This window comes from Rhinopithecus roxellana, chromosome 5, assembly GCF_007565055.1.
Source record: "Rhinopithecus roxellana isolate Shanxi Qingling chromosome 5, ASM756505v1, whole genome shotgun sequence".
NCBI lineage: Eukaryota > Metazoa > Chordata > Mammalia > Primates > Cercopithecidae > Rhinopithecus > Rhinopithecus roxellana.
In genome coordinates, this window is record NC_044553.1 from 147,092,562 (window position 1) to 147,107,682 (window position 15,121).

Genomic DNA, 15,121 nt, shown 5'->3' on the forward strand with positions numbered 1-15,121 from the left:
CCCACCTCAGGCTCCCAAAGTATTATGCTGGGATTACAGGCATGAGCCCCTGTCCCCAGCCAAGATGTTTCTTGTAAAAGGGATATTCATATTAGTCAATACTGAAAAACACTATAGGATATGATATATAACTTAAGGCATGGGATCATAAATTATAATACTTAAAAGCTATAGATATGAAACATAATTCTGAACCTTTGATATTACAACATTACATATTACATGTGTACAATTAATAACAATGAAATGCTATGACAGGACATTACCTTAACCATTTCATAATTTATGATCATTAGGAAAGTTAAAGAAAAACACATACTTTAGTAGGATATCTAAATAACTTCACAAATCCCAAATCATCCCCAGTAGCTAGAACCATTTTGTCACTCGTGAGGCAAGAAGCAGTTACATCTGTAACTTCTCCAATTACTGGCCAAATTCCTTCACAGCATAAACCAAGTACACTTGTCCATGATGCCCAAGCAATTTTTTCTACCTAAGAAGGAAAAACAATGCTGTAAGTTTGGATTATCCAAACCTAAAATATTAACAACCAAAACGTAAACATTTTTCTTTGTAATTATGTGTGTCACAAGTAAAATGAAAGTTTTAATGAAAAAATAGTTAAATTATTAGTTGTCTTGGTTTTATAGCTTCCCAGAGCCTAATAGTTGCTGCAGAAAATTTTAACATAGCATTATTCAGAATATAATCATATATCCACTGTGTGTTCTAGATGCTAAGCATACAGTGTTAATAATAAAACTGTTTCTGACTTCAGGATAATCAAGTAAGATTCTTACAGTTCATGTTTAAATTTCTAATAATGCATTATAAGTATGTTTTCCAACTAACCCTTAGAAGAAATTTAGAACTTTTACTTATGGTCCCTCCCTTCATTAAGCCACTTTCATGTTAAATTTGTTAAGCCTCTCTTCCTAGGTCAAGTTAAAAAAAAAAGGGGGGGGCTAATATTGTCAGGCACAAAATGCAACACGATTTTTCTTGTTTTGTTTTCTTTTTTTCAAAAAAAACAAAACAAAAACAGTAATCTGCCAACAAACATCTTAGACATATGGATTCCTAAGGACGTGACAGATATGCAGTACTCCAATCTTAGATGACACGTCTTCTATTTGCTATTTCGTGCTTCTTGTCTTAGAGGAAAGTAACGGAGCATAGCTAGCCATACAAGTGATTTATTCCTTTTTTTTTTTTTAATACAGGGTCTCACTGTGTTACCCATGCTGGAGTGTAGTGGCATGAACACGGCTCACTGCAGCCTCCACCTCCTAGGCTCAAGCAATCCTCCCACCTCAGCCTCCCAAGTAATTGGGACTATAGGCACATGCCACCACACCCAACTAATTTTTTGTATTTTTCTGTAGAGATAGGGTTTCCACATGTTCTCCAGTCTGGTCTTGAACTCCTGAGCACAAGCAATCTGCCTGCCTCGACTTCCAAACTGCTGGGATTACAGGCATGAGCCACCATGCCTGCTGACTCCTTTTATTAATATAGTGTTTCTTCCTTCACCCATGTATTCTGACTCAATAAACTCAAGAATATCCATTATTTTAATAATTTGAGAACAGATTTCATGTGTAACTAAACGATAAAAAGTAGGTATCAGTTTTTTAGCCACTCTTATTCACATAAGCAACACTACAAGTACCACTGTTGTCCTACCTCCACACTGGGGATGGTTTGTTTTTTCCCTCTGGGAGCTTCAAAGAATAATTGTTCCTTAGCACCAGTGTTGACCTGTAAAAGCTTTCCTTAAAAAAAATTTTTAAAAATATTTACACATATAAAATACATATAAATACATATACCATCAGTATGATGTTTAAGTTTTATGGGAAAAAAATCAGCTTAAATATAAAACCTATTTTCTGCTGCAGTCAACATACAGTAAGAGCATTTTATTTTTATAATTCCATATTATTAAGTAACTAAATTCATAAGTGGTTTGATTTTTGTATATGTATATACATAAAAATGATTTCTTTGGTTATGCATATGTAAAAAATTCCTGGAAACAAATGTTAAAATATTTTTTAAAGTGTAAGTATCTGTTTAACTATATTTAGAAAAACTTTATGATGCTCAATTTATACAGCTGAATACATGAAACAATACCATCCTTAAAAAGAGAGCATTTAAAATACTTAACGTTTACCAAACATATTAAACTCAGTAACATGCCATGTATTCTGTTAAAATACAAAGATACTTATTAAGTTCTTTATGTTATATGATTATGACTCTTTTTAAAGAATATATTGCATATCAATGAGAAAAATGACTTTAAAATCTTAATTAACATTTCTTTTTAAAAATGTATTACATTTTTTTTAGGAATGGGGTCTCACTCTGTTGCCCAGGCTGGTCTCAAACCCCTGGGCCAAGCAGTCCTCCAGCCTTGGCCTCCCAAAGTACTGGGATTACAGGCGTGAGCCACCACACCTGGCCAACATTTCTATAGTCTGTTTATATCAAATTTATATAACAGAGATTAATACATCATCACAACAAATTTTTTGCATAATATTTAAATTACTTTACAAATTAAACAACTAATCACTTACTGTACTATTATTTGAATGATATTAGGTGAAGTATTGAAAAGTGTAGGCTGGGTGCAGTGGCTCATGTCTATAATCCCAGAACTTTGGGATGCCAAGGTGGGAGGATTGCTTGAGTCCAGGAGTTCGGGACCAGCCTGGGCAATATAGTGAGACCCTGTCTCTATAAAAAATTTAAAAATTAGCCAGGCATGGTGGTGCATGCCTGCAGTCCCAGCTACTCAGGAGGCTGAGTTGGGAGGATCACTTAAGCCCAGGAGGTCGAGGTTGTAGTAAACTGTGATTGTACCACAGCACTGCAGCCTGGGTGTGACAGAGTGAGACCTATCTCAAAAAAAGAAAAGAAAAAAGAAAAAGTCTCAACTCTATAGTGTTCATCTTCAGATGTAAAATAGTAAAAAATAATTTTGAGAATAATGGTTGTTTTCCCCAATTCTTTTAAACTCATCTGTTGAATCACTTTTCTGTTTCTCTAATATAGCTATACTAAATCAAATGAAACTTTTATCAAATATTAAGTTATTTAAAGTCTTACCTCTAATATCCCAATCAATATGGGTTATGTAACTGGTAGCTCCTTTGCATATTCCTACTCGTTTACTACTCATCACATTGTATATATCTATAAAGCTGTCATGGGATGCTACAGCAAGATATTTCCCAGAACCTATAATAGAAACATATTTGCTTGACATTTTCTATCTTTGGAAATACTTTTTTACACTCTGCAACTAGAGTTAATTTTCCTTTTCTTTACGGAGGAATCTTAGTTGTTTCATAATAAGAAGACAGACGTGTCAAATGACAAATGATAACATTTTTCAAGTATATTAAACTTAACAAAATAATTTTTTAGTGTAACAAATTAGTTCAGTGGGAAGCAAATGTCAAAAACTATGTATGATGTAGTTTTGATACTTTGTATTTAAAAAAACTCCCTCTAAATTTAGAAAAAAATTGAACTAACCAACATAAGTAAATTTTGCCTTAACATTAGTAATTGCTGCATTACAGTAAGTTTGTAGTAGATAATGAATACATGGAAGTTAATGGAGTAAAATGAGTGCAATTTCAAAAGCATTAAGAATATAATGAAAACAGTTATCCAGCCCCTTTTATGTCACAGATGAGGAAACAAAAGCTCAGAGAAGCATCCTGGCTGAAGTCACACAGAAAATTCAGTAACAGAATTGGCACTAAGACAGATATTTGCACCAATCTAACAACAGGGCTTTTACCTCTTGCTACACTGCCTTCTCTAGTAAAAGAGTTAAGTTCTCAGATAATATAACAGTTAATAAAAATTATACATGATACATTTAATCCCAAGTATCATGCCAGACCCAAGTTAATACGCAAATACAATTTCAATGGATCTTACCAGGTGAAAATCGAATATCTGAAATCATATCTTTTCTGTGATGAAAAGACACAAGATCCTCTAAAGTATCTGCATTTGCCATTAAGAAGCTTCCATCGTTGAGACCTACGGCTAAAGCTTTACCATCAGGAGAAAAACAGCAACACCTCCCACCTGAAAGAGAAAGAGTATATTAGGCAATTCCCGCCCCCCCCCCCTTTTTTTTTTTTTTTTTTTTTTTTTTTTTTTTTTTTTTTTTGAGAAGGAGTCTCGCTCTGTCACCCAGGCTGGAGTGCAGTGGTCAGATCTCAGCTCTCAGCTCACTGCAAACTCCGCCTCCCGGGTTTACGCCATTCTCCTGCCTCCGCCTCCCGAGTAGCTGGGACTACAGGCGCCCGCCACCTCGCCCGGCTAGTTTTTTGTATTTTTTTAGTAGAGACGGGGTTTCACCGTGTTAGCCAGGATGGTCTCGATCTCCTGACCTCGTGATCCGCCCGCCTCGGCCTCCCAAAGTGCTGGGATTACAGGCTTGAGCCACCGCGCCCGGCCCCCCCCCCCCCTTTTTTAAAGTATGGGCCAGGTGTGGTGGCTCATGCCTATAATCCAAGCACTCTGAGGAGCTGAGGCAGGAGGACTGCCTGAGGCCAGGAGGTTAAGACCAGCCTGGGCAACATAGCAAGACCCCATCTCTACCAGTAGACAGAGTAGGGGAAGGGGCAAGGGGTAAAGGACAAGGGGCAAGGGGGAAGAAAGAAGAGGGAAGGGAAGACAGGTATGTAAGTAAATAAATAAATAGACAGGCATGGTGGCACACACCTGTAGTCCCATTTACTCAGGAGGCTGAGGTGGGAGGACTGTTTGAGCCCAGGAGGTTGAGGGTGCAGTGAGCTATGATTGCACCACTGCACTCCAGCCTGCATTACAGAGTGAGACCTTGCCTCAAAAAAAAAAAAAAAAAAAAAAGTATTTGCTAAAAGAATCTATTATTTCAAAAAGGTTGCCTCTTTATTATGGCCTCAAATCAATATTAAAAAAGAATCAAGAGATACAGATGAAAGTTTTCTATAGAAGTCAATGGTATGGAATTCTAAGCAGAAATGAAACTCACTTCTGAATACAACAAAAGCAAGTACTGATATTTACCTTAAAAGAAATTAAGTTGATGAAAACTAATGAGATTTTAATTAACATAAAAAGCCAATGATATACGTGGAAGTTTTTTGCAGAGTAGGTTTTACCTTTGTAGCTCCTTTCCAAAAAAACAGAAATCTAAGAAATAAGTCATCTTTATAAAAATGATTTTTTTTTTTTGAGATGGAATTTCCCTCTTGTTGCCTAGGCTGGAGTGCAATGGCGTGATCTCAGCTCACTGCAACCTCCGAATCCTGGATTCAAGTGATTCTCCTGCCTCAACCTCCCAAGTAGCTGGGATTACAGGCATGTGCCACCAGGCCTGGCTACTTTTGTATTTTTAGTAGAAATGGGGTTTCACCATGTTGGTAAGGCTGGTCCCAAACTTCTGACCTCAGGTGAACCGCCTGCCTCCGACTCCCAAAGTGCTGGGATTACAGGCGTGAGCCACACTGCCTGGCCTATGAAACTATTTTTAAAAATCTGATAATAGGCCATTATTAACAGTAGCAAGATATATCTATATAAGTTTCAGAACCATATATGAAATGGTAATTTTATTAATGATAAAATTAATATCATTCATTAATGTCAATGATGTTAACATTAATTAGTAAAACTAAAGGTTAGTGCTGCACTGATAAACACAAAAAAGACTTACCCTAACAGCAAGGGTTGCAGCAAACATATTCAAAAACCCTAAGGATTTTGGTATCTTGTATGAAATCTGATGAGGAAAGGATGAGGTATATATAGAATGAAAAGTTATAGAGTAAATTGAGAACAAGTAGTCATTTAATTATCAAGCACACATTGGAAATGAAGAAATCTAACGTATGATTTCTCAGATTTGAGAGTCAAGAGATGATGGTGACCTGGAGCAGGGTGGCAGCAGTGGAGGTGATAAGATTTGGATATATTTCAAAGACAGAGCTGGTAGAACTTTGACCAACTGGCTGTGGGGTAAAAGGCATCAAGGGCATGGTTTTGCTTGAGTGGTGATGCCATTTACTGAGATGGGATAAACTAGAGGAGCAACCAATGCTTAGTTCTGTACAAATTAAGTTAAAGATGCCTATGAGAAGTTCAAGTGAAGACATGAAGGAGACAATTTAATATATGAATCCTTTTCAGGAGCTCAAGGGAGAAGAACAGACGAGATATAATATGGGACACAGTCGCACACGGATAGTAGTTACAACCATAAACTGGTTAAGAGTTTGTTATTAATTGGTTGCCTCTCAGTTCCAAATCCAGCCTTCTTTTTTCTGCTACGTGATCCTGAAACTGGATGCTGTAGTATGTTTTCTCTTGCTAGTTGACTTGAATTTTGCCAGTAGATACACTGGAGGGACACTGCAAGACCAAAGCACAAGGAAAAGACTTCTTCCCTCTTACCATGTGCTGGAGCTAGAGGGTCAACGGAGGGTCCATCCTTCCCCTCCATGAGGTTAATTCCTCATTAGTCCTATGGGTTGCAGCTGCTTGGAGTTGCTACTTCTGAGTTGCATATGAAAAATCTATTCAAACATTCTTACCTCCCTAAGCTTTTAGATTCATTCCTCTCCATCGGGTGTCAGCCCATGGGTGACACCCCTTAGAATCCTCTTTTATGCCTTTTAGTAGTTAACCACCTTTAATTAGTTAACAAGTCGTATTAAATTTTCTGTTCAAATTACTGGGGGTAATTTCTGTCTCTTGACAGATAGAGAATTGGTACTGAAGTGGTCTCCGGAGAGAGACCATCAAAGATGGATTGGCTTAGTTATGCCTTTGGGCTTGAGCACAGTGCTGGGCCCTTACCAATGGGAAATGGAATGCTAACAACACAAGGTATACATTGGTATCACAATTAATCAAGTTATCTCCTGTTGTTGATTATGATAAAGTGTCTACTGAGGTAAGTGTCTACTGAGCTAAGCACCTTAGGAGCCCATAAGGCTGCTGCCCTTAGCATTACCATAGTGATGATGATAAGGACTGTGGTGTGCAATAGATTTTACTGACAGTGTGGAACATTTACAGAAAGAAGTAAAACTCGGGTCCTTAAACTATGAGCATGAGTTGTGGTCTCAGTAGAGAATGCTTCCATGGCAAGTCTAAAACAATGTTTGGCATCTTAAATCCACAGGACTGATATTACTAAACATTAAACACAAATTTAATTGTGTGAGTTGCAAATTTACAATGTCAATTGAATTGACAGCCTCACCAAGTTCTTTATGCGAAAGTTAAGGCATTAATTGGGCACTCTGAAACTTGGAATGGGGATATCTGGTTGGACTTAAATTAAGCTGAGAAACTCAAACTTCTGTTATTCTGAGTCTCACTTTCCAGTGCAAATAGCTTGCTTTCCCTGTGTCTGAGAAGGCTGACCTTCTGGGGCAGTTGCCCTGCAGGGAAATGCTCATCTTTCTGAAGAATTACCACAACCCCTCCTTTGCTGTCACTACTCATAACGTGGGTCAAACTGCAGCATACTCTAGGACAGAGATCAGCAAACATTTTCTTAAATAACAAAATAGTAAATATTTTCAACTTTGTGTGCCATACGGTCTCTGTCACAAATACTAAGCTCTGCTATCATAGTGTGAAAGCAGCCCTAGATGATACATAAATGAATGAGCATGGCTGTGATCCAATAAAACTTTATTTACAAAATCAGGAAGTGGGCTGGCTTTGACCCATGGGCTGACACCTCATGGAGAGGAATGAACCTAAAAGCTCAGGGAGGTAAGAATGTTTGAATAGATTTTTCATATGCAACCTGCACATCCATCCCCCAACTACATCCCCCAAGAAAGTCTAGAAAATAGTCCCTTCACTAATGCATTGAAAAATATATTAAGGGCAGCATCTGCATCTCAAAAAGCTCTATGACTGTTCTCATACATAAGTCAGCAATGACCATAGTACAAATTTGTCCAACCTGCGGCCCATGGGTGGCATGCAGACCAGGATGGCTTTGAGTATGACTCAACACAAATCCATAAGCTTTCTTAAAACATCATGAGCTTTTTTTGTGATTTTTAAAAACTCATCAGCTATCATTAGTGTTAGTGTATTTTATGTGTGGCCCAAGACAATTCTTCTTCCAATGCGGCCCAGGGAAGCCAAAAGATTGGATACCCCTGCCACAGGAGATGTTGCCATTGGCCCAGCTTTCCTGATTTAACAGAGATAATCATGGAGAATCGGAGGCCAAGTAGCAGCATTTAACCAACCCACTTCTGGATTGTAAAGGTAGATGCTTTTACAGAAAAAGACAGCAGGAATGTACTGATAATCACAATGTTTTAGCCTGTAGAGATTTCTGTTGGTGGCTAATGAATCACATTTATTTAGGAATGAAGTAGATGCGTAGGCTACTAGATGAATGTTTGATTTGTATAATAGAGAAACCTCCATACCTGGTGACTAGAAACCTGACTCAAATTAAATCACCATAATGAGAATCATAGATTCTCAGTTTTCACACCTAAGCCAATTCATATACTCAGAGCCCCTTGATTGAAGAAAAGGCCAGCCAATGAGGAAGGACCCTGTAGCACTACCACAAGTATATAATATCTTTCTTTGAGGACTCTGTAGCCACTTACTATTATAGAATGACTGTGAACTGGGGAAATTGAAATACTCAAATTTTCAAGGATTACCAGACACTAGACATAGGCTCTAAATTATAATTCTTGGGAACACAAAATGTTGCTGCTGTATACCAGTCAAAATGGGAGCTTATGGTGATCCTGTGACAGATGGAGTCTTAAGCCAAGTTTGAATCACAGTAGGCCAAGATGGTTTGTGGAACGCATCCAATTCCTGAATTAAAATAGGTATATGTGGCAACTGGTAGACTCCTCCACATTGGCTCTACAATCCATGTGGTAAGAGTCATTACAATAAGAACTAAGTGAAAACCCCTGGAAATTCTCCTCCCTTCCAAGGCAATAAACCAGAAACAAAACCTCAAGCCTGAGAATCACAAAAATCAGCAATACCACCACAGACTTGAAATGTGCAGGAGTCTGAATACCTACCACATTACCATGTAAACTTGCCTGTTGGGTCTATGCTGAAATCAGACGAATTTTAGTTAATAACTGTGGATAATAATCAGATGGTGACTCCAATTGAAAGCTGTTCTTCTAAATGTAGTATCTGTCCTGGAACAAATCAATACAGCCCCTAGCATTTGTTGTGCAGCTACTGCCCTGGTTGTTTTTTTCTCCGTGTCAATTTGTAAGGATCAGTAGATGCTATTTGTCTTTACCTGGCTTATACCTGAGTACACCTTCAAAGCCTTGCCTCAGGACTATTTTCAACTCTCTGTTCTCTGCCATAATACCATCCACAGATATCCTTGACATTCCACAAACCATTTATATGGCCCACTACATTGATGACATTATGCTGAGTGGATTGCCGAACAGACAGCAACAAGTACTTTAGAAACCTTAGTAAGATATGTGAATCAAGAGAGTGGCAGATAATCCCCTACAAAAATTCAGGGATCTGCCACCTCAGTGAAGTTTCTAGGTGTCCAATGATCTGATGTATGTCAAGATATTCCATCCCATGTGAAAGATAAGTCACTGTACCTGCCATTGCCTACTGTGAACAAAATGAGCAAAATGCTTGGTAGGTCTTTTGAAAGCAACATATACCACATTGAGTGGTTGCTTCTACCCATCTATCAAGTCACTTAAAAGGCTTCCAGCTTCCAGTGAAGACTAGAGCAAAATAAGGCAAGCTAATCTTCCACTTGGACCTATGATCCAGCAGATCCAATAATACTCAAAGTGTGTATGGTAAATAGCAATGCTCTATGTATCCTCTGGAAACTACCAAAGGAGAATCACACTGCAGAACTGTAGGACTTAAGAGCAAATCTATGTCCTCTTTATAGATAATTATTTTCCTTTTGAGAATCAGCTTCTTGCTTGCTACCAGCCCTTATTAGAGAGGAAATGCCTAACTACAGGGTATCAGGTAACTGTGTGTCCTGAGCTTCCTATCATGAACTGAAAGTTACATGACTAACCAAGCCAGAGACTGGGTGTGCACAACAGCAATGTATCAAATGGAAAAGACCAAACTTGAAAGATCTGGAAGTTACAAGTAATTTACATGAATAGGTGCCTCAAAATTCTTTTAAAAATTCTTGCTGCAATGCCTCTTTCCTGTCTCGGTCTATATCTGTGGCCTCATGGGTGTTCCTTATTATCAGTTCACTGAGGAAGAAAAAATTGTGAGTCAGACTTAAGTTTCTATTGATATGTTGGTACCTACTTGAAAGTATTACAGCCCCATTCAGGAGTGACCCCCCAAAAAACAGCATTGTAGGTAAAATCTCCCAGTGGGCAGCGCTTCAAGCAGTCTATTTGGTTTTCCACTTTGAAGTGAGAGATGATCGCATGTACAGATTTACACTGGTTCATTAGTAATGGCTAACTGAATGATAGGGACTTCGTAGAAACAGGAATAAAATATTGGAGGCTAGAAAATAGATGTGTGGATGCAATTCTCAGGGGACAGGCTATGAAGATTTTGTGTCCTAGAAAATACTCATCGAAGTATCCAATACAGAGGAGGCTCTCAATAATCAGATGAACATGATACTCTCTGAGGATATCAGTCAGCCTCTTTTCCTAGCTACCTAGCACTTGCCCAGTGGGCTCTCAGTGGTGGCAAGGGCAGAGTCTATGACTGGGCTCAAAAATGTGGACTTCATGGCAAGGCTGATCTTGCTGTCACTACTGCTGAGTGTCTAATCTATTAATAGAAAAGACCAATGGAATCTCTGATATGACACCATTCCCCCAGGGAGACCAGCCAGCTAACTGATGGGATGCTAGTTACACTGGATCTCTTCCATTATGGAGGAGACAAAGATTTACACTCAGCAGAATAGACATGAATTCTGGATTACTTTCCCTGCTCATAATGTTTCTACTAGCATCATCATCCATGGACACACAGGATGCCTTAACTATCATCATAGAATTCACACTTCTGACAAAGAAATTCACTTCATAGCAAAGAATGTATAGCATTAGGCTTGTGCCCATGGAATTAACTGGTTTTATCACATACCCCCATTTCCCAAAGAAAGCTGCTGACAGAATGGCTAACTGAAGACTTATATATGGCACCATTTGGGAAACAACACCTCAAAAGACTAGGTATCTGTTTTACAGGGTGCAGTATAAGCTCTGAATCATAAACCATTATACAGTGCTGTCTACCTCACAGCCAGAATTCAGGGGTGTGGAAATCAAAAGGTGAAACTGAGAGTGGCCCTTCTCACTATTATATCTAATAATCAATTTGCACAATTTTGTTTTGCATCCTGGTAACTCTGAACCCTATTGATTGAGAGCATTAGCTCCCAAGAGCAGGAGGAATGCTTCTACTAGGGGACAGAACAATAGTTCCATTGTATTGGAAGGTGAGACTGCCACCTAGCCATGGTGGGCTCCTTATGTCACTAAACCAACAGGAAAAGAATGAAGTTATTTCTCTTCTGGCTGGTGTGACTGATCCTGATCACAAAGTGGAATTGAGTTGCTGCTACATAATGAAAGCAAAGAGGGCTACGTCTGGAACCAAGAGGATTTGCTGTGACACCTCTTAGTCCCTCCATGACCAATGGTAAAGCTTAATGGAAAATGACAGCAAACAGGGGAAAAGGGGCATTTCTTCAGATGCTTCAGTAATGAAGGTTTGGGTTACCCCACCGGTTACATCATCACAACCACCTGGGGTTGTGGCTAAGGACAAGAACAATATGGAATGGTTAGCGCAAGAAAAAAGTCATAGATATTAACTACAGCCTTATGACCAGTTGTAGAAATAAAGACTATACTAACTTTGCATAAGTGTTACATGTATATCTTTATTTGTATATATTAACTATTTTACTTTTCTCTCCTTTTTCTCCTTAATACTTTACACAAGTTTGTTGGAGGTTAACTTTAAATTTTGTGTAAAAGAATATAAGACCGTGACTAAATCTGAGAATAACTGATATAGTCAGCAATGTATACAATGACTGTTGGAACTGTATGTCTTCTCTCTTTAGGGGTAAGAACTACTTCACTTGTACCAAGGGTAGCTGCATCTCTTTGGGTAGAAACATAAGGTTAGTTCTGTGATTGTACTGAAGTTCAAATGTATGTATAAAGGTTCTTGTGGATGCTGACTAGCCAGAGGGGAAGACCGTGCTGGTTATTAATTTACTGCATCTCACTTCCAAATCCACCACTTTGGGCCTCACAGACTTTTTTACTAGCTTGCCAGTAGAGGGAGCTGGAAAGACACTACAAGGCCAAAACAGAAGTGACTCTCCTCTTTCAGTGTGCTGTTTTACCAACAGAGCCAGGGCACTGGCATGAAGGGGACCTGATAGCATTCACCACAGTGGCAGCCCCAACTGCCTCTTCCAACAAGTTTCTCCACCATCACTGTAATGCTCTAATGATTGAGCAGCAGTTTGTAGACTTCAGTAAGATTCTCTGGCAGTAGTCCTCACAGTTCAATGACTTTTGCCCTAGTTTAAGCTCTTCACCAAGCAGTGGTTCTGACCATTCAGCTCTGGCCTGCTGCCTCTGGCAAGCTTCTCCTTCACCAAGTGACTGCTCTCACTGTTCCACTGAGGGCTGCACCCTCTGGCAAGCTTTTTTGCCACAAGCTCACTGAATGTTCCGGTGGCAGTTGAGTTTAAGCAAAGATTAACATAGTAAGTATCCTTTTAAATTCATAGTTGAGATCACTGAAAAGTATGAAAAATATTCTAGTTACCAACAATAAAAGGGGAGCAGAAAACCAGAGTAAAAAAGCCACATTTGGAAGGGGAGGGGCCAAGAAGGCCAACTAGAAACAGTTGTGATCAGAGGCTCCCACCGAGAAGACTGAAAACGGCAAGTGAATCCTACACCGGCAACTGAGGTATCCAGGTCCTCTCACTAAGACTGACGAGGTGGTCGGCATGACCCATGCAGAGTGAGGAAAAGCAGGGTGGAGCCACAGCCCACCCGGGAGCCATGACAGCCCACCTGGGAGCTGCATGGGACAAGGGGAGCTCCCACTCCCAGCCAAGAGAGGCAGTGAGTGATTGTGTTATCCCGCATGGGAAACCACACTTTTTCCACGGATCTGTGCAACCTGTGAATCAGGAGATCCCCCTCGTGAGCCCACGCCACCAGTTCCTTGAATCCCAAGCACAGAGCTGCACAGATTCTCAGTGGCCACTTAGCTAGAGACTGTCTAAGACTACCAAGTTCCTGGGGCAGGGGGCGGCTGTCATGACTTTGGCTGCCTGCTGCCTCAGAAGACTGAGCTCCCTGGGGGAGGGCAGCAGACATCACTGCAGCTCCAGTCTGCCATTTCTCCTCTGCGGGTGCCTGGGAAAATGGTCAGTTTAGACCCAGGAGGAATTCACCACAGTGCAGCACAGAGGCTGTGGCAGATGGTGGCCAGATTGCCTCTTTAGGTCGGACCCTGACCATACTCCCTTACTGGGTGGGGCCTCCCTGCAGGAATTTCAGCAACTCCAGGCAGAAGTTTGCAGACAGAACTCTAGTCTCCCAGGGACTGAGCTGAGCACCGTGGTCTCCATGGATCAGCAGACTTAGTCTTTCCCTCTGCCAACTGTGAGGAATCTGGGCAGTCAGGATGAGTGGGATTCCCCTCAGTGTAATGCACCCCCTCTGCCAAGGGGTAGTCAGAGTGCCTTCATTAAGTGGGTCCTGGATCTTGTGCCTCCTGACTGGGGGAGACCACCCCAACAGGGGTTGCTAGACACCTTATACAGGGGCGTTCCCACTGGTATCAGTTCAGTGACCCTCTGAGTCAAAGATCCCAGGGCAAGGAGCAGGCAGCTACCTTTACTGTTTTGCAACCTCCACTGATGACACCTCCAGGTGTGGAGGGACCTAGGCAAAGAAGGTCTGGAGTGGACCTCCAGCAAATCTCAACTGGAAGAGCAAGAGGAGCCTGACTGTTAAAAGAAAAACACGCCAGGCATAGTGGCTCATGCCTGTAATTCCAGCACTTTCGGGAGGCCGAGGCAGGTGGATCATGAGGTCAGGAGTTCAAGACCAGCCTGGCCAAGATGGTGAAACCCTGTCTCTACTAAAAAATACCAAAAAATTAGCTGGGTGTGGTGGCAGGTGCCTGTAATCTCAGCTACTCGGGAGGCTGAGGCAGAGAATTGCTTGAACCCAGGAGGCAGAGGTTGCAGTGTGCCAAGATCATCTCACTGCACTCCAGCCTGGGTGACAGAGCAAGACTCTGTCTCAAAAAAAAAAGAAAAAAAGAAAAAAAAGAAAAAGAAAAAAACAGCAACAACAAGAGCATCGACAAAAAAGCCCCCACAAAAACCCCATCCAGAGGTCAGCAGCCTCAAAGATTGAAGCTAGATAAACTAACAAAGGTGAGACAGAATCAAAGAACAAAATGCTGAAAACTCAAAAACCCAGAGTGCCTCTTCTCCTCCAAATTGACACAACACCTCTCCAGCAAGGGCACAGAACTGGGCAAAGGCTGAGATGGATGCACTGACAGAAGTAGGCTTTAGAAGGTGGGTAATAATGAATTTTGCTGAGCTAAAGGAACATGTTCTAACCCAATGCAAAGAAGCTAAGAACCATGATAAAACATTACAGGAGCTCTTAACCAGAATAACCAGTTTAGAGAGGCACATAAATGACCTGATGGAGCTGAAAAACACAACCAAGAATGTTACAATGCAACCACAAGTATCAATAACTGAACAGACCAAGCAGAGGAAAGAATTTCAGAGCTTGAAGACTATCTTGCTGAAATAAGACATACATACAAGATTAGAGAAAAAAAAAAAAAAAAGAAGAAGGAAAAAGAATGAGCAAAACCTCTGAGAACTATGGGATTAAGTAGAAAGACTGAACCTATGACTGACTGGGGCACCCAAATAGAACAAAGTTGTAAAACAAACTTCAGGATATCATCCAGGAGAACTTCTCCAACCTAACAAGACAGGCCAAAACTCAAATTCAGGAAACCC

At 40.3% G+C, this 15,121-nt stretch overlaps 1 protein-coding gene across 1 annotated transcript in view; it reads right to left on the reverse strand.

The window, feature by feature from the left end:
• Nucleotides 1–15,121, reverse strand: part of EML5 (EMAP like 5) — a 205,549-nt gene that overhangs the window by 54,891 nt on the left and 135,537 nt on the right. Inside the window, exons 22-25 of the mRNA XM_010384118.2 lie at nt 3,970–4,122; nt 3,124–3,255; nt 1,690–1,778; nt 320–496 (exon numbers count right to left, since the gene is read on the reverse strand). Of these exons, the coding sequence (XP_010382420.2) occupies nt 320–496; nt 1,690–1,778; nt 3,124–3,255; nt 3,970–4,122 (551 nt within the window). The remainder of the gene's footprint in view (nt 1–319; nt 497–1,689; nt 1,779–3,123; nt 3,256–3,969; nt 4,123–15,121) is intronic.